Source organism: Ahaetulla prasina, chromosome 6, assembly GCF_028640845.1.
Source record: "Ahaetulla prasina isolate Xishuangbanna chromosome 6, ASM2864084v1, whole genome shotgun sequence".
Taxonomy (NCBI): Eukaryota; Metazoa; Chordata; class Lepidosauria; order Squamata; family Colubridae; genus Ahaetulla; species Ahaetulla prasina.
Window position 1 is genome coordinate 57,076,012 of NC_080544.1, and position 21,165 is coordinate 57,097,176.

At 37.5% G+C, this 21,165-nt stretch overlaps 1 protein-coding gene across 1 annotated transcript in view; it reads right to left on the bottom strand.

The window, feature by feature from the left end:
- Positions 1 to 21,165, bottom strand: part of SORCS3 (sortilin related VPS10 domain containing receptor 3) — a 603,184-nt gene that overhangs the window by 227,011 nt on the left and 355,008 nt on the right. Inside the window, exon 5 of the mRNA XM_058189116.1 lies at positions 13,444 to 13,517. Within this exon, the coding sequence (XP_058045099.1) occupies positions 13,444 to 13,517 (74 nt within the window). The remainder of the gene's footprint in view (positions 1 to 13,443; positions 13,518 to 21,165) is intronic.

Genomic DNA, 21,165 nt, shown 5'->3' on the forward strand with positions numbered 1-21,165 from the left:
AACTTAGGAAGCCAACTTTTTCTGCCATGATATCTACTCTCTGGAAGATCATTCCTTCTCAGGTGAGATTAGCCCCAACTCTAATGGCCTTCCAGAAAGCCCTCAAAAAGTGCATCTACCACTGAAAGCCTGGGGACTCCCTGATAATAGGAAGTGGGAACATTGGTTGTATTATATGTAACATCTTACCTCTCATTGTCTTGTTTTATCTATTGTTATAATTTTAATGAGTTTATACAATGTTTTAATTCCTTGTTTTACTGTACACCATTAAAATTCATCTCAGGTGAGATGGGCAGCCAAATAAATTTGATAAATATTATCTACAATCTAAAATTCTAGCTGAAAGAATTGCTGAAAGATTCCTGGATTAAAACAAAACACATAGCAATATATACCCACCCATCCAGTAGCAAAATACAGGTTAAAAGCTCCATTTATTTCTCCATGCTTTTCTTTCAAGAAATATGATGTTGTTCCACAAAAAAGTAGTAAATCCTGATCTAATCACCAGTAGAAAGAGACCTGCCTTCCAGATAAAACAAGAAGGCATAAAAATACCAGTAGTTTTCTTTCCTTCATAGCACATACATTTAACAAATTAGGGCCAGTGTCAGTTTTAATTTTTATAGACAGACTTGAGAAGAAGTAAACAGCAATTTGAAGCATAATAAAAACCAAAAGTAAAAAAGATTGCAAAAATGCATTTTTTAAGAGTATGAGTACGAAGTTGGGCACAATTCTACAAAAAATAGGAGCAGTGACAGTCATTGCCATCTGAACCTTACTTTAAATAATAGTATTTTCACTCCTTGAACAGAAGTGGTTGTACCTCAACTGAAAGCTAAAATGCTTGGACAACTAAATTTAGCATGGGAAACCAGTTGCTCACATATATGTTGTTAGTAAACCTCAGTCTAACAACTATAAGCAGTATCATGCCATCATAAAATACGAGTAGTGACTGCATAATTCATATATTTTCTTCATATTTTGCTGCCACTTTCCATGTTGTTCTCCTCCCCTGATGAGAGAAAATATCCTATTCAATGTCCACTCCCAGCACCTGGCTTTGCATTATATTTCCATTATATTTCCAGGCCCGCTACATCCAGTTAAACTAGAAATGTCAGGTAGCATTTGAACCAGATAGTATTTATATTTATATTGATTGTTTCCTAATATGATTTGATTGCTTATTCGTACCCCATTATTATCATTAAGTGTTGTACCTTATGATTCTTAACGAACTGATCTTTTCTTTTTATGTACAGTGAGAGCATATCCACCAAAAAAAAATTCCTTGTGTTTCTAATCACATTGGGCCAATAAAGAATTCTAATCTAATCAAATTTAGGTGGATCATGAGGTGGTTCAATTATTTTGCCTATAATTAAAGTGGGGTATTTATAGCTGGGATTCCCCATTATGAGAAATTTGTAATATTATAGGAGGCAAAAAAGTAGATTTCTAATCAGTGTAGAAAAGAAGGGAAATAACTGACTAGAAATTGGAAAATGAAGGTTGAATTAATTTGTGTGCATAACATCATGTCAGATGATATATGATAGCACTGGGTAATGCCCAGAAGATGTTTTGCAAACAGCAGATTCCAGGCCTGAATACAAAACATTTTCAGGTTTAAATGACTGATACATTTTGTTGGAAAGTAGCTAAAAAGGAAACATCCATATTTTGTTCTGTCATAGTATGCTAACAGATTATTTGAGGACAATGTTCATATTCTGCATGTATCATATAGTGTGCAAAATTAAAAGTGAAAGCTTCATTTGAGGGGTTTTTTAAACATATTTACAGCTATTTACCGCCATACTGAAGGTAGGAAATGTCATGTATCAGATATTTTTAATTATCATACAATCCCTGAAAATCTGACAATGGTGGATTCTTATGATACTTGCAAATTAAAACTTCTAAAAGGTATAACGTTACCTGCCCATTAAAACTTATATACATGCTCATTACCATATAGTGTTTTGGGGTAAGCAGCATTATTCAAAGAAAATAAGAAATCATGAGGCAAAATAGTTACGGTACAAGAAATAAGAGGAAAATAAGTTTACACTAAACTATTCACTATACCTCTAAGTGCAACAGTGAGAACTGCACACGGAACCACTGATTGGTTCAAAATTGGGAAAGGAGTCCAGCAAGGCTGTATACTGTCACCGTGCCTATTTAACTTATATGCAGAGCACATCATGAGAAAGGTGGGGCTAGATGAATTAAAAGTTGGAATTAAGATTGCCGGGAGAAATATCAACAACCTCAGATATGCAGATGATACCACTCTAATGGCAGAAAGCGAAGAGGAACTAAAGAGCCTCTTGAAGCCCCTTCAAAAATTGGCTTGAAACTCAAAATTAAGAAAACTAAGATCATGGCATCTGGCCCTGTCAAATCCTGGCAAATAGATGGGGAAGAAATGGAGGTAGTGACAGATTTTATTTTCCTGGGCTCCAAGATCATGGCAGATGGGGATTGCAGCCTAGAAATTAAAAGACACTTGCTCCTCGAGAGGAAAGCTATGGCAAATCTAGACAGCATACAAAAAGACGAGACATCACCCTGCCAACAAAAGTGTGTATAGTCAAGGCTATGGTTTTCCCAGTTACAATGTATGTTTGTGAAAGTTGGACCATAAGTAAGGCTGAGCATCAAAGAATTGAAGCCTTTGAACTATGGTGCTGGAGAAGACTCCTGCGAGTCCCATGGACTGCAAGGAGATCAAAGTCAGTCCTAGAGGAGATCAACCCTGACTGCTCTTTAGAAGTCCAGATCCTGAAGATGAAACTGAAATACTTTGGTCACCTAATGAGAAGGAAGGACTCACTGGAGAAGAACCTAATGCTGGGAAAGATTGAGGGCAAAGAAGGGGACAACAGAGAATGAGGTGGTTGGATCAGTGGTGGGTCGCTCCAGTTCTTTCTGGTTCTATAGAACCGGTAATAAAACTGGTAGGAGGTTCTGCCCACTTGCCACAACGTAATCATGGGTGATCTGCGCATGTGCAGAAGCATGTGCATTTGAAGTCCCATTGCAAACTGGTAGTAAAGGTAAGTAGAACCCACCCCCGGGCTGGATGCAGTCACTGAAGAAGTCAGTGTGAGCTTAAATGGATTCCAGGGGTTGGTAGAGGACAGGAAGGCCTGGAGGAACATTGTGCATGGGGTTGTGATGTGTCGGACAAGACTTTGCAACTAACAACAACAAAATACCTCTCAGTACTTTCTTATCTTTGCATATCTTGCTTCTACACAGTCCATATACTTTTTCACGTACAGCCTTTTGTTTCTTAAATTTTTCTGCTGTCCCTTTTAGAGAATGTCATCAACTCTATCTCACAATGACTTTCATGGTCTTCACCCTTATTTTGTCCCTTTCATTCTTTCTCCATATATTAGTGTTACGATTTGTTCCTCATTCATTATACTTATAGGATGAAAACATTTTAACATGCTTCATTATTAGCTAATTTTTGTATTCAATTTACATTCTAGGAAAGGAAAATATTTGTAGATCAGAGTTGAAATGACAGGTCTTAGGTGCTCTCTGAGCTTTGTTGTTTTCTTGCAGGTATTTCATTACCCAAACTAGGTAACATCATCAGTGCTAGTCTTTTCTTCCTTATATTTGGCGTATCTCTGGGAAGTACTCCTACTGGTAACGGCTAGTCTGCCCATGTGCTCTGGCATGATGGCCTGTGCCAGCTGTTCCTTGAAATTTGGTAAGCAGATCTTTGTTTAATCTGAAGTGTGCGTCTGGAATCATGAGCTTTATCATTTTTGCCTACTTTCTTGAGCTATTTTCCATCCAGCTGTGCAGTTGACTGGAGGTTTATGTCTGACCATGGTAGGGAGGGAATGCTGTCATAGGCATTCATGCAGGAAGAAAAGTTGTTTCTTGGTGAAAGTGTTTCTGCAGGCAAATTTTTCTCATTTGTGTGCTTTCTGAAGCATTTGACACTCATGTGTGTCAAATAAAGCAGAATATTTGTAGCTCAGGGTTGAACTGAGGAATCCTTGGTGCTCTCTGAGCTTGGTTGCTTTCTTACAGATGTTTCATTACTCAAACTATGTAACATCATCAATGCTAGGCCTAGTTTGGGTAATGAAATGTCTGCAACAAAGCAACCAAGGTGAGAAAGCACCAAGGACTCCTCAATTCACATTCATTCAGTACCCATTAATTTTGGATTCCATTTATTTTCATATTACTATAAATATTTCTTAATATCTTAACTCCACTGAACTCAAATTACTTTTATGTTCCTCCTGACATATGCAATATCAGTTCCATCCCAAATGATCCAAGGATTCATTTTTCTCAACATACTACAAATCTTTCTACTAGCATTTGCATGAACTCAAAGTGCATAATTTAATCTATTTTTTCTGCTTCTTCACATTTAACATAATTTGCAATAATATACTCATTTCTATTGCCAAACACAACTACCTCAATTTTTTATACATTAATGGTCCAATCCATATTCCTCATTGCATAATACAGTGTCTATAACATTTTCAGCAATTCATTTGGGTACTCAAACAAAATCACAGCATTGTCTAGAATGCATGCATATTTCTGTTCCAACATACACAGTTCTAATGTCACCATAAACATCTCTTATACTTTTATCCATACAGACATTAAACAATATTTTATTACTCCAAGCTCAGTTATAATTGATACATTAAGCTTTCCATTTCATTTCCATCATATAGTACTCATAGTATATTCAGCAAATTCCCTTCAATTCTATATTATATAAACCAACAATAGACAATAAACTTTCTGAACTTTCTAAATTTTTGTTCATTATCAGCACTGATACTTTCTCAATCAAAATTTTACAAACATCTGCTCAGGCACATTTAACAAACCAATGCCCCTGTGGTTTTGCATTTATTCCTACTATAAATGCATTCAGTGAGCTGTCAGATTCAGTCTTCATACATACATTAAATATGTTGTACAGCCATTCTATAAACAAGCAACATCCATATTTTAACAGTTCCCCGGTTACAGCTGCAGCCTCACCAATTTTCAATTGTCACAGCATTTATGACTTACTTTTAATGAATTTTTTTAAAATATTAACATTTATTCCATTTATTTTGATTCCATTATTTGATATGTGGCTATCAATACCATACAGATTATTAAAATATTTTTTCTATCATTCCCACATTCAAATTTAACCTCAAATCATTTTATCCCATTAATTTTTAATTCTTATTACTTGGTTAGAAGTTCCTTGTTCAGCATTTTCTACCCATTTTCAAAATCTTTTTTTAAAAATCTGTTTTCCTCTTTTAATCTTAAGTCTTCCTTACCTTTTTAACTACCCATTTTTAATTGTTTTTCCTAAACATTGGGCAATATCTTTCTTTAACTACACATGATGTTGGTCTAAATGCTAGTCTATTCCATATTCAGACTTTCTAATTGCCCTTGTATTCTTCACTAATTCAATCTTCCAGTTTAAGGAACTAGAAGTCATGCTTTTTTAATCATTTATTTTTCATGTATTCATGTAAATAGATTTAAACCATGTATCTGAAATTGATTGCCTTATACACTGTAAGCCGCCCTGAGTCTTTGGAGAAGGGCGGGATATAAATGTAAATAAAAATTAAAAAATTTAAAAAAAAATTAATTCATAGAATATGATAGAACTTTTGGTATTTTTCCAAGGAGGAGTTGGAGTTGAATGACCTAGAAATTTCATGAACAATTTACAATAAACAAGCTGGTGACTACAAAGGTTACAATTTTCATGCCCTTTCAAAATCATGTTGAACCTTATCTAGAGCCTCCTAATTAGAGTGGTGAGAGCTTATTTACAAAAATGTCCTCTACCTCCTCCTGTAGTTCATTTTCCTGCAGGGATTCCATATTATCCTTGTACAGTTTTTATTTGTTTCTCAACAGATTGTTGTATTTCAAATTAAATACTGGATATTTTTAAAAAAATAAAATTAAGGGGACCGATTTGAGATGGAAAATTATTATTGGAAAGAACTTTGCCTGGCAGTATGCCAACTTAAAAGAATAAAATGGCATAGAGGACATTTGTTCACAGGCACAATGTGTTGGAGTTAGTTTTGGAGTCACAAGTTCTCAGGGCAAAGATGTCACTTGCAGCAACAATTAATCATTCTGCACCCCAATCCATGAATAAGACATATAATTTTACATGGAGAGATGCAACTGCAACAAGCCTGTTACATTGGATGGAAAAGTATTTGATAGCAACTCAAATAACCTACTTTATTTAAAGAACAATGGTATATCATGGTCTGTGTATCTGAAATTCTTCTGTAACCTCACGTCTCCTCTGCTTAATAACAGCAAAATTAAACTAAGCTTCTTCTAAAGATGAGACTCTGGGGAATCCCAGGAAACAAAAGACCAGGAGTTTCAATTCTCTCTTCTTGCTGAGAATAGATTCTGCCTCATATAGCCGCTGATGTATAGTCATCTTAAAAGAGTTGGTTAATTTCCAATGGGAAAAGGCATAAAAGAAGAATCTCCTTATCTTTAATGGAATGTTACTGAACTATACAAAATGGCTCGCATTCAAAATAAGTAGAGAGTAAAGTCTTGTCTGTTTTGCCATGATAAGAAACCATGTTTAGTATACAGCATGCATTCTACTCAATCTGCTAAATATGAGAACTCTTTAAAGTCAGAGACAGGGAAGCTCCCAGATGTTTTGTAGCACTATTTGCTAAACAATAAAATTAAAAATTAAAAAAAAACCAGAGTCTCTAACTGGATTAAGCAATTGTATTTAATGTTGTCATTCAAACCCAAGAGTTACTTCTACTAAATCTGGGAATGCAAGAAAATTCATGACATTTCAAAGTATTCTACATACTGGTTAAACTTGAAGGTAATGCACAAGCTTTCATTTTTAATGCATTCTTCTTTTGCTTCTTCTAGCCACAAGATCAAAAGCACCCTCTTTTTTTTTTTACTAACCATAGTTTGTCAACATATTCTTTGGTTAATGTTAATAATAGCTTATTAAAATCAGCCAAACTCAAAGTCTGACAATATTAAACCAGCTAATAACATTTATGACACAGTAAAATAAATATTTTAAAATGCAAATTATAAATAGCAATAAAATTTAAATTGCTAACAACTGCATAGCTGAACCACTATGTGAATAATTCACCAAACACATTCAGGAAATGATCCAGATCCATCAGACCATTTTAATCAGTCCTAACATTGTAGAAGTTTATATTGGTCTTCAGTACAAAACCGACAAAAGAGTAACCTTCCCTTAAGACAAGGCTTCTTAAACCCTCCCTACCTGGAAATCAAGCAGGACAAAAAACTTATGGAAATCCAATTGCGTTACCCATGTTTATCCCAGCTAGCTTAGGAAGAGACTATTAGGCAGCAGGGTGAAACACCAGTTCAGTTACTTCTATTTCTAATATATAGTGAAGCATTGCTAGTCATTTCTCTGCATTTATGTTGAAATAACATAACTCCCTTTTAACTACTAGATGGTAGGACAAGAAAAAAGAAACAATAAACTTTTGTAACCTTCCAACTAAACAGCATTGTCAAAGTACAATATGACAAAGTACAATATGGGGCACTCAGATAGACTTCTTTGTCCTTCAATTCTAGACTGTCATCACACAAAATTGGCAGAAATAAATTGCCTTCTTTTCCAGCACCTAGGCTTTGTAATACATGGACTGTCAGGATTTTTATCCAGAATTACATCATATGAAATACATATAAATTTAGTAAATAAATAAACCAACCTGACATTAAAATAGCAATTTCATATTAAAGAGGCCACCATTGTTATTACTTTGTGTTCTTTTGGTTAGACCTCCTTATGAAAGAAAGAGACTTATCTTCATGGACCTGCTCTCTATTTTTTATTTATTTTATTTATTTATTTGTCAAACACAACGGTATATATACGTGTAAGCATGAAATAACCATACAAATTGGATACAATCGAGGGGAACATTTGGACAGGAACGGTAGGCATGCTGGTGCTCTTATGCATACCCCTACAGACCTCTTAGAAATAGGGTGAGGTCAATAGTAGATAGTCTTTGGTTAAAGCTTTGGAGATTATGGGAAGAGACCACAGAGTCAGATAGTGCATTCCAGGCATTAACAACTCTGTTACTGAAGTCATATTTTCTACAATCAAGATTGGAGCAGTTCACATTAAGTTTAAATCTATTGTGTGCTTGTGTATTGTTGCGATTGAAGCTGACTTTGTTGATGCATTTTTAATATTGAAGCTCTTTTCAATATCCTACCCTTCTTGATTTTGCTGATGCATTTCTTAACACAAGGACAAGACAAACTAGCAGTCCAGATTCCATCCCACCCCACCATGAACCTCAAACTAAAGACCTTTGTTTGGGGTTTCAAAAGAATAACATCCTTTTCTTTTGAGTTCTTTCCAGTTCCTTGGCGTCCCAATTCAAGGAGCCTAACACAATCTTGGGCAATTGCAGGGAGGACATAACTAAGGCCTGATCCTATGAGGAAGCAATTTTCTATTGCAAGAAAGAAGGTAGTCATATGTTGCTACCTACTTTCTGGCTCCATTCCTGTCATTCCTAAGATGATCAAAGGCCTGGAAACTAAACCATATGAACAATAGCTGCAGGTTTTGGGTCTGGCTAGTCAAAAGGAGAGAATTAGGGGTGACATGATAGCAGTATTCCAGTATTTGAGGGGCTGCCACAAAGAAGGAGGGGGTCAAATTATTCTCCAAAACACCAGAGGGCAGAACAAGAAATAATAATTGGAAACTAATCAAAGAGAGAAACAACCTAGAATTAAGGAGAAACTTCCTAACAGTGAGGACAATTAACCAGTGGAACAGCTTGCCTTCAGAAATTGTGGGTACTCCATCACTGGGGGTTTTTAAGAAGAGACTGGACAGTCACTTGTCCAAGATGGTATAAGACAGTTCTCCTGCTTGAGCAGGAGGGTGGACTGCAGCATCTACACGGAGGAGGATTTTCCAGTGGTCAAAGGGATCCAAATTACAAGGTTTATCCCTATTTGAATGTCTATGAAGATTTTCTGTCATCCAGGTCATAGTTGTATCAAAAGTAGTTTTTATTTTTTGAAAAGAAAAGAAAATGTATCAGTCCAGTTGCCTTTCAAAAAAGAAAAACCACTTTTGATATATCCCTATTTGATTATTTCTTCATCTGAAGATGAATACAAATGTTTTCTTCCTGGCTGAATACAAATGTTTTCTTCCTGAAAACAACTCAACTCCATTTTTGAAATTCTCTTTATATATCAAATTAGGCTTTTTGTTTTTTTTAAATTCTCTATATTGCACTTGTTCACATTCTTCAACAAAAGCAATCAGACAAAAATCAGCCATAGGATAGGACCTTTTGATTCACCAGTTCAATGATACCTATTTCTAATACATATGGAGTCTTGCAGTTGTTTCCTTATATTTTCTTTGCATTTCTTTTGAGATTACAAAAGCTTACATCTATAACCAAACTTCCTTTAGACAACTAGTTAGGAAACATGAAAAAGAATAAAGGGAATTATGCAGTAAAGAAGAAAACACAAAGACTGTTTTATAATTCTATACCTTTAAATTTTAGATAGCAGAACATCCATTTTCTTCTTTCATCCCAAAATAGAATTTCCTAACAATATTAGGACAATAGTTATGACAGAGTATTTGAAAATGTAAAAGTTTCCTTTCCTAAATAAGATCTAAGGAAAGGACAAATAGCATAAACTATGAGCTAACATCCTTGAGTCATTTTAGAGAGGTCATTTTAGAGAAACAAAGTGCTTTTCAACTCATGCATCATCTTGATAAAAAAGTATAATTTATTCAATATCCCATTCCTCCAAAACCATCCTGAAGCACAGTAAATTCTATACCTCTTGAACCCAAGATGAGATGGAAGATTAATAGGAAACTAAATAGGATACTTCTCCAGTCCTGGACAAAATAAAGTAACAGAATACCGTATATACTCGAGTATAAGCCGAGTTTTTCGGCACGTTTTTTGTGCTGAAAAACGCCCCCTCGGCTTATACTCGAGTCTACCCTTGCAGAGCCGACCCAGGGAGAGGGTTTTTTGCCCTCGGGAACAGCTGGGCCAGCAGGACGAGCCCAAATGCTGCCGGCATGCTTTGCCAGCTCGGCCGGCTCGTTTTGGGGCGGCGGCTGGCCTCCGGCGTTTTCTTCCGCCGCTTTTTGATGGCGGCGGCGGCGGTGGTCGGCGGAGGGGGCGGAGGGGGCGTTCGACATTTTCGCCCCCTCTCACTCGTCCTCCTCTTGCCCGCGGTGGGCGGAGGCGTTGTCACCTCGCCTCCTCTCCAGCCGAAATTGAGTGCGGCGGCAGTGGGGTGGGTGGGGAGGCCGCCGTGAAGTGCCGGCTGGGGAGCCCGAGCCAATCCCGGGCTCCCCAGCCGGCACTTCACGGCGGCCTCCCCACCCCCACCGCCGCCGCACTCAATTTCGGCTTTTCGGAGAGGAGGCGAGGTGACAACGCCAAGCGAAGAACTCTCTTTATTTGTTTGTCACTCTCGCCAGCGGAGGCGGAGGCGTTGTCACCTCGCCTCCTCTCCGAGCCGAAATTGAGTGCGGCGGCAGTGGGGTGGGTGGGTGGGGAGGCCGCCGTGAAGTGCCGGCTGGGGGCCAGGAGCCAATCCCGGCTCCCCAGCTGGCACTTCACGGCGGCCTCCCCACTGCCGCCGCACTCAATTTCGGCTTCGAGAGGAGGCGAGGTGACAACGCCAAGCGAAGAACTCTCTTTGTTGTTTGTCACTCTCGCCAGCGGAGGCGGAGGCGTTGTCACCTCGCCTCCTCTCCAGCCGAAATTGAGTGCGGCGGCAGTGGGGTGGGTGGGTGGGGAGGCCGCCGTGAAGTGCGGCTGGGGGCCAGGAGCCAATCCCGGCTCCCCAGCTGGCACTTCACGGCGGCCTCCCCACCCCCACTGCCGCCGCACTCAATTTCGGCTTTTCGGAGAGGAGGCGAGGTGACAACGCCAAGCGAAGAACTCTCTTTGTTGTTTGTCACTCTCGCCAGCGGAGGCGGAGGCGTTGTCACCTCGCCTCCTCTCCAGCCGAAATTGAGTGCGGCGGCAGTGGGGTGGGTGGGTGGGGAGGCCGCCGTGAAGTGCCGGCTGGGGAGCCCGAGCCAATCCCGGGCTCCCCAGCCGGCACTTCACGGCGGCCTCCCCACTGCCGCCGCACTCAATTTCGGCTTTTCGGAGAGGAGGCGGTGACAACGCCTCCGCGGCGGTGACAACGCCAAGGCGAGAAGAACTCTCTTTGTTGTTTGTCACTCTCGCCTCCTCTCCGAGCCGAAATTGAGTGCGGCGGCAGTGGGGTGGGTGGGGAGGCCGCCGTGAAGTGCCGGCTGGGGGCCGGGATTGGCTCCTGGGCTCCCCAGCCGGCACTTCACGGCGGCCTCCCCACCCCCACCGCCGCACTCAATTTCGGCTTTTCGGAGAGGAGGCGAGGTGACAACGCCAAGCGAAGAACTCTCTTTGTTGTTTGTCACTCTCGCCAGCGGAGGCGGAGGCGTTGTCACCTCGCCTCCTCTCCGTGGCGAAGGTTGGAACAGACGATAATTGCCTAAAACAGCCGGGTCCAAGGCAGGCTTCTTGAGGAGGGGTCTCACCACCGCCTCTTTCAAGGCGGTCGGGAAGACTCCCTCCACCAAGGAAGCACTCGTAATTGCCTGGAGCCAGCCTCGTGTCACCTCCTGGGTGGCCAGCACCAACCAGGAGGGGCACGGGTCCAGTAAACATGTGGTGGCATTCAACCTACCCAACAACCTGTCCATGTCCTCGGGAGCCACAGGGTCAAACTCATCCCATAAAATATCACCAAGACCACCCTCGGACGCCTCCCCTGAGTCACTGCAATTTTGGTCCAGACCAAAGATGATGATCAAAGGCCTGGAGACTAAACCATATGAACAATAGCTGCAGGTTTTGGGTCTGGCTAGTCAAAAGGAGAGAATTAGGGGTGACATGATAGCAGTATTCCAGTATTTGAGGGGCTGCCACAAAGAAGGAGGGGGTCAAATTATTCTCCAAAACACCAGAGGGCAGAACAAGAAATAATAATTGGAAACTAATCAAAGAGAGAAACAACCTAGAATTAAGGAGAAACTTCCTAACAGTGAGGACAATTAACCAGTGGAACAGCTTGCCTTCAGAAATTGTGGGTACTCCATCACTGGGGGTTTTTAAGAAGAGACTGGACAGTCACTTGTCCAAGATGGTATAAGACAGTTCTCCTGCTTGAGCAGGAGGGTGGACTGCAGCATCTACACGGAGGAGGATTTTCCAATGGTCAAAGGGATCCAAATTACAAGGTTTATCCCTATTTGAATGTCTATGAAGATTTTCTGTCATCCAGGTCATAGTTGTATCAAAAGTAGTTTTTATTTTTTGAAAAGAAAAGAAAATGTATCAGTCCAGTTGCCTTTCAAAAAAGAAAAACCACTTTTGATATATCCCTATTTGATTATTTCTTCATCTGAAGATGAATACAAATGTTTTCTTCCTGGCTGAATACAAATGTTTTCTTCCTGAAAACAACTCAACTCCATTTTTTGAAATTCTCTTTATATATCAAATTAGGCTTTTTGTTTTTTTTAAATTCTCTATATTGCACTTGTTCACATTCTTCAACAAAAGCAATCAGACAAAAATCAGCCATAGGATAGGACCTTTTGATTCACCAGTTCAATGATACCTATTTCTAATACATATGGAGTCTTGCAGTTGTTTCCTTATATTTTCTTTGCATTTCTTTTGAGATTACAAAAGCTTACATCTATAACCAAACTTCCTTTAGACAACTAGTTAGGAAAACATGAAAAAGAATAAAGGGAATTATGCAGTAAAGAAGAAAACACAAAGACTGTTTTATAATTCTATACCTTTAAATTTTAGATAGCAGAACATCCATTTTCTTCTTTCATCCCAAAATAGAATTTCCTAACAATATTAGGACAATAGTTATGACAGAGTATTTGAAAATGTAAAAGTTTCCTTTCCTAAATAAGATCTAAGGAAAGGACAAATAGCATAAACTATGAGCTAACATCCTTGAGTCATTTTAGAGAGGTCATTTTAGAGAAACAAAGTGCTTTTCAACTCATGCATCATCTTGATAAAAAAGTATAATTTATTCAATATCCCATTCCTCCAAAACCATCCTGAAGCACAGTAAATTCTATACCTCTTGAACCCAAGATGAGATGGAAGATTAATAGGAAACTAAATAGGATACTTCTCCAGTCCTGGACAAAATAAAGTAACAGAATAATACATTCCAAAAAAATTCTCGTATGCAATACTATACAATCCTAATAAATGAATACGCAGCTTTAATACAAGGCAAGGAACTCACCAATAAAATCGGTTTGGTGTGATCCGTTCATGCATGATCTGCCATCGCCTTCCAAAATCCATAGAACTGTACAGCTGAAATATATTAAGAACCAAATTAATTGAAACTATGGCAGACGTAGTCTTAGTCCTCTGTAACAAAGGCAATGACATATTTTACTCTACTTTAGCTCCTGCTAAATAGCTGCACCTAATGACCTTGGCTGATTTTCAAAAGATTAAGTAATGTTGTAGAATTGAATGGTAGACCAGAAAATTTGTAAAAATCAAGCAAATAAACAAAGAACCAGAATGAAGTCTTATGGTGGTGGCCGTTATGAAATTACTGCGAAACCAACTCCACTGTAAAGAAAATGTATATTTTAAAAGATTACTCAGATCGTGTGTGTGTGTGTGTGTGTGTGTGTGTGTGTGTGTGTGTGTGTGTGTAGAGAGAGAGAATGTATAATGGCTAGATTGTTTTTTCTTCCTAGTGTTTTCCCACAAGTACAGTAGTACTGCTTCTTTCACATCAACTAAGTGTTGGTTGCGAAGAGAATTGACTGGCTGGCTTGTCATCCAGGCCTGACATCATGGACTGAGAGAGAGCAACTGACCTAAAGTCACTCAGTCAGTTTTCATGCCTCAGGCAGGACTAGAATTCCTAGTGTCTTGGTTTTTATCTTGGTGCCTTAACCACTAGATCAAACTGGCAAGAATAAATCTGCCATTTTCTTTCCATTTAATAGCAGGCTGGAAGTTTCACATGGATAATGTTGAAATAAATTTTCCACTGAACTTCTTTTCTTGAAAAAATTCCACTGCAGGGGTCAAACAGTATTTATATATATTTGAAATTTAATAATAAAGGTAGTCAGACATTGTATTTAGAGCTTTCATTATTATAACTGATAGTGTGACAAATTGTTTTAAAAATTTATTACTATGTTCACTGTTGATAATCAACTCCCAATTTCATTAAATAAAATCCTGCTGGCATTCTGAATTCTATGTCCTATTCATCTCATCTGGTGTGAAACCAAACTGATATTAAACTATAAGTACTCAGTTTTTTCAGGCCAAACAAAGAAAGCAGTGTCAGCCATCAGAGAAAATATGAAAGTAAAATTAACTATAAATGTAATCAGAAAAAGAATATTACCAGGGAACAATATAAAATATAACTAGAAAGTTAGAATGACTATCTTACATCTTACCAGAAGTATTGCATTGTAGGGCCCGCTCTACAATTAGGCACAGTAAGAGAAATATTATATCATCAAAGATATTTTCTTTTAATTCCCTGTATAGATACTTCTGGAATTTTCTGTTTGTATATCAGATGTTGATATTAACCACTTTTACTAGATAGTGCAATGCCCTGGACCAGGCTTACAGTCTTGGTTATAATACTCTTCTGAGGAAATCATAATTACTAATCATAATTAGGAATTAAACTGTTGCTTCTATTTCCAGTTCTATAGGAGATTGTTTTGTTGCTCTCAAGCATGGTGAAAGAACTTAGTCAATATGTTTGAATTTATCCTGCATTTATTTTGAATGGGGTTTTAGCTTATTTGTTTAAAATGTTAATACATTTTGGATTTAAACAGTGATATATTGAATATAAGTTTCTTTTGTTGCTGAAGGTATGATACGATTGTGTTTTAATGACTTTTCAAATATGTTTTTAATTCCATTCTTATTACTAGTTGTTGTTAGCTGGAAATGTGATATATAAGCTTTAAAAGTAAAGTAAAATAAGATACCAATTATACTGTATCTGGGAATATGCCAATATTATTCTAACAGATGCTATTTATAATGTGTGAAAGAAGGAACACACAAGTAGAAATGGCAGAAAAACAAAACATAAGTTTATAGCCTCCATGGCAACACTGCTGCTGAAAAATTAAATGCTCTGACAGCGATTAAACATCACAACATATCAGAGAATGCCAGAATGTCTCTATAGTCCCAGCTAACAGCACCCCCCTCCAACCTTCCATCCTTGTTAAAGGCACACATTCAAATTCCATTATGTACTTTCCAAGCATGTTTTATTAAATTAGCAACCAAAGGAAAACAAGTAGGCACAGCCTCCCCCAAAACACTGACAACATTATGGAATTTACACCCAGTTTTTCTGTGATAATGTAGTTGTCATCTAGCCAAGCAAAGCAGTGTTTGAGGAAAAACTAAAAGCCCATCTACATAGTTTCCTTGTCCCAGTGGGCAGACACCACATTCAGCAGATAAATTGCTAAATGAGCGTTCTTGAAAAGATGAAATATCAGAAAGGGATCTAGTTATGTAGGTGTGTATAGGTAAGGCTTACTCCACCTTTTTTCTTCGATTATTTTATAGATTAAAATTAGATTAATAAATCAGAATAAAAATAGTCCTATTACAGTAAAGTAGGTATAATGTAATTAAAATGAAAATGTGGCAAATAAAGTGACTGCAGAAGTCAGGTCCAGTGCCCCTTGAAACCAGCAAATGTGAAATGCAAATCATTCAACCTACTGAAAACACCTACACAAACACACAATACATACCCTATAATTGATAAATGTAGCCCATGACTGAATATAAAGGAATGGTGCCATAACAATTTTCCTGCATTAGTTGGATAAGCCTCCTTCTCTGAGTATCCTAAATGGTCCACAAGGAGTATCATGCCTAACAGCATGTCCAGACTGAAATACCTAAAGCCATCTTCAGGATAACTTATGCTAGAGATAATATCTGGAGGAATGTCTTTGGCAAATGATTGTAGCAAATAGGTTTCCAGAAAGTTGAAAGCAAGAACTCTTCAAGAAATGTACAACCACATTGACTTCTACTTATCTTGGAAAAAAAGTCCATTATATAGAATTAATCTATAGAATTATAAATTATAAAAATTGCAATTTTTTTAAATTTACATTTTAAATCCATAAAGCTAATACCCTTGTTAGCTAAATTTGCTAATAAGATTAAAAATTAAATAGCCCTGCCATCTAACTTTAATAATCACCATTCTGTATATTTATTCATTATGGCTTCCAAGAACTACAACTGCCCAACCTCAATTTTCATTGTTATTAAATAAGGATGGTAATTGTTATTATTTAATAACAATTTAATAACAATTGTTATTAAATAAGGAGCATTTGGGCCAAAATACTCAAAAACTCACCCAAATAAAAAATAATAGTTAAAGTCAAGAAAGAGTGAATGCAAAGGGTAAATGCCATGGTCAAAAATACCTTGCTCAAAAGGAAAAGGATAGTGAATGCTTAAGCTTGTGTGGGAGGGAAAAAATGTAATGGTATTTTGGTTCTAAATAACTTAAACCTTTAAAAATCAAAATTAATGCTTCAGATTTTCCACAAGCAAATTTCTCCAAAAAAGCATGATTAGGTAGTTTGGGGTATTTTAAGTGTAAAGAATATACTTCTATCTATTCAGAGTTCTTCATGTATCACTGGAAAGAAACAACCAATTCTGGTATGTGAATTCCGAGACATAACTGCAATGCTCTCTACATGGGGCTCCCCTTGAAGGGCATCCGGAGGCTGCAGTTAGTCCAGAATGCGGCTGCGCGGGTGATAGAGGGAGCCCCTCGTGGCTCCCGTATGACACCTATCCTGCGCAGACTGCACTGGCTACCTGTGGCCTTCCGGGTGCGCTTCAAGGTCCTGGTAACCACCTTTAAAGCGCTCCATGGCATAGGGCCGGGTTACTTACGGGACCGCCTACTGCTACCGAATACCTCTCACCGACCCGTGCGCTCTCACAGAGAGGGACTCCTCAGGGTGCCGTCAGCGAGGCAGTGTCGTCTGGCGACACCCAGGGGAAGGGCCTTCTCTGTGGGGGCTCCCACCCTCTGGAACGAACTCCCCCCAGGACTTCGTCAACTTCCGGACCTCCGAACCTTCCGTCGCGAGCTTAAAACACACTTATTCATCTGCGCAGGACTGGATTAGATTTTAAATTTATTGGTTTTAAATGGGTTTTATTATTTATACTGTTTTTAATAATTGGCTTTGTAGAATAAGTTTATTGTTATTTTAACTTGTATTTATGTTTTTAATTGCCTGTGAACCGCCCTGAGTCCTTCGGGAGATAGGGCGGTATATAAATGTGATTAATAAATAAATAAATAAATAAACATAAGGGGTCAATATAACATTTGACAATAATGGGTTACACATGTCAAGTCTTCTTTTCTACCAAGGACTAGAGCAAGTGCATTTTATTTGAGTTGAGTTGAGTTTTTGTTCCATTTAAAAAAAAACTTTCCTGTTATGAAGCACTAACCCTTTCATTGGAGTTAACCATATGTCTTACATTTACACTCCTTGTTCAAAAGCATCCTGTCTATCATTGTGAGAACTCAACAATTCTGGTGGTGGTGAAGGAGGAGGATTTTTTTAAATAAATAAATAAATTTTGATTTCAAGATGATTCATAGTAGAAGGGTTTAACTGTACTTGTAGTTTATAGATGGATTCACAGAAATAATTAAGGAGTTTTGTTTGATAGCACTGGGCTTCTTTCTTTCCTTTCTAGCAGTCACCTATGAATTCCTATGGAAATTAGATAATCAAGAAAAGCAGCTGTTATACTCTAGTATTCTTAAGAGGGAGAAGAAGAAGCTCCCTTTAGTCTGCCTTTGATTCAATACAGCCTGCACACTATTAATCATGCATGCAAACAGAAAGGTCAATTACGCATTATTTAAAGTAAACCCATAAACGAAAGGCTTCTTGGAGCATAAAAGTGGCATGCCCTTGCTTGTGGGACCCAGAGGAAATGTCAAATGCAGCCAAGAGAAATAGAGTAATTTGCAATCAGTCGCTATGCAGGGTGAAGGAAAGCAAGCTGGTTTGTTGTGATTTGTGTGTATCATTTTGATATGGAACGAACTGCTTCTGGGGCTACGCCTTCTTCCCGACCTTCGGGCCTTTAAGCGCGAGTTCAAGACTTTTTTGTTTCAACGAGCAGGGTTGGTCTAATAGTAATTTTTAATTGAGTGGTTTTATTACTTGTTATTTTAATATTCGGCCTTATGGTTTCAGATTTTTAAATTTCAAATATTGTGTTTTAATTTTTGTATATGTCTTTTTAACTTGGCTGTAAACCGCCCTGAATCTTCGGAGAAGGGCGGTATAGAAATGTAAATAATAAATAAATAAATAATAAATAAATAAATATGAAGTTTTTCTGGTGTCTTTCAAGATGACATTACAAATAATTTATCATTTCAGGGATTGAATATGCAGATTTTTAACATGTGCATAGACACACTACCACATGGAATAGCATATGCTACTATAGAAGCATTTTCTCATTTTCCTTCTCAGGTCTATATATTGTACTGTCATCTTCCTATGTTCAGTCCTAGGAAGAAATAAGAAACTACTAAAAATAGATTCTAAATTCAAGGAAATGTATTATGCCACCACACTGGGAAATGCTTAAATTAATTCCCATTATAGAAACATTATATTCGTTGCAATTGTATTAAGAAAATATGTAGTTCAGCCTATTCATTGGACTGCATGATTTTATAATAAAAATAGAATGGAACATATTGTAAATATAACATATCCAGAATAAGTAGTACAGTACAATATAATACCGATTAATGGTATTAATACTTGATAAGAGTAATACTTGGAAAATAGAATAATGAGATCATTTTAATCAAGATGATTGATGAAAGTAGAGGTTATATTTTCAGTATTCAGACTCCATTTATTGTAACTATGGTTTGAAAAAGGGGACTTTAAAAAGAATATACAGGTTTTGAACTTACAGTTTCTGGTAATCAGAAAGAAAACTATTCATAAAGACGTTTTTATTTTAAAAAATTGATTAAAGGTTATCATGACAAGTTCTTCAAAATACTTTGTTTTTATTATATATTAAACAAGTTATCATTTTTTGAAGACTAAGGATGCAAATTATGGGACCTCATTGAGTAATTATGAGTTCACAAGATTATTTTAATGCTCATTCTCCAAAATTAAGATTTTCCTGATCTCAAAAAGCCAAATGTAGCATTTGAAACTCCTTTCCAGTTTCTGCAAAAGCTCCAGCATGTGGTTATTTCAAGGACTGTAACTCTGATGTTGAAACAGACACAAGAAAGTATACTGAATTTTATAAAAAAATTACATTAAAAAAAAGATTCTTCTTTCTCATTTCTACTTTCTTGGCAAGAACCAGCAGTTCTGATTTTTTAGAGGTCCTAAAAGTGAACTTTCTGCAATGTCCACTGCAATTTACTCCCTTTTACAGTTATCCTAGAGATAGGTGATATATATTGAAATTGTTTGACAAATTGTAAAATAAAACAATGTACAGATAATGCTGGAACGTCCTAACATTCTAGAGACCAATTGACTGTAATTTGCCTTTCATGTTAGTACTAGCATTTTTAACCTACTAGATAGACAAGGTGAATATGAATAGAAACTATATTATTATCCTATTTCAAGAAATGGCATTATTAACATTCTGAGCAAGCATAAATAACTTGACAGAATGTGTGCATGATCTGATAACAAATATTTAATGTTGTCTTGAAATGAATGGTGAAATGAGCCTAGTGGCAAAGATGCTCACTTCCCATGCGGAAGGTTGAAAGTTCAAATCTAGGTGGTGGCAGATGTTTCTCTACTATGGCACAAAGAAAAAAAATATCTGCTATGAACTGGTGGTGTTGTGATCAAGTAGGTAGTAGGAAACTCAGTCCATGAAACAAACAAACAAACTTTATTCAAACAGCTGAGAATTACTTCATTCCCAGCATAGTTCGACTAAATTAAAACAAATTACTCCCAAAACAAATTCCTCAGTCCTATTGCAAACCTTGGTCCAATTAGGCAAACTGCCAAAGGCCTTTCTTGGCAAACATTCAGAAGTCACAAAAATAAATAAATAGACGAAGCAGAAGACAAAGCTATCGTTGTTTTCTGGCAAAGCCCAAATGCCATTGCTGGTCTGTTTTAAGCCTTATGGGAGGGGCCAATCATCTCTTGGCACTACTCCCGAGTTGTCCTTTTTTCTTGAGCTGCTCTTGCCTTCTGGCAGCTATTTTCATTCATGCATTAGGAACAGGCTCCTTTTCCCGAGGTGGCCCTGGCCTCACCTCAGCCTCATCGCTGTCCGACTCTGTTGCCAGCTCTGCAGGCTGCTGGTAGACCACAACAGGTGGTGTCAGGAAGGACATCCAGCTAGTAAACACTTAGTTCCATCCAATCGGCCCAACTCTACTCCAAATTAAGGAATTATGGGGTCATAAAAAGGGAGTTTAATGTTGTTTTGAAGTGTTAGACTTTTTATCTCTAGATTTCATTGTGTCTGTTTATGATAGATGCTTATTTATATTCTCTGCATTTCTGCTGTCCTAATCAGGTAAGTCCAAGTTAACAGACCTATGCTAATAATGTTCCTTATAAAACTGCAATTGTGTTACAAGAAGATTCAGCTGGGACTAGGATGTCATATCACCTATAATCAGAAGCAGCAAGATACTCATTTTTTAATCAAGTGGATGACAAGAATATGGAATTTGTTCTATATGATTAATCTTATCAGTTCAGAGAAAATGTCATGTAAGTTTTAAAAATGGTATTCAAGTCAATTATTATTTATAATTTTTTTTAATAGCAAGGGTCAAAACAAAAGAAAAATATGTACTGGAAAAAAAATCAGTTTCTGTAGTTAATCATTTTGTTATTATAGTAAT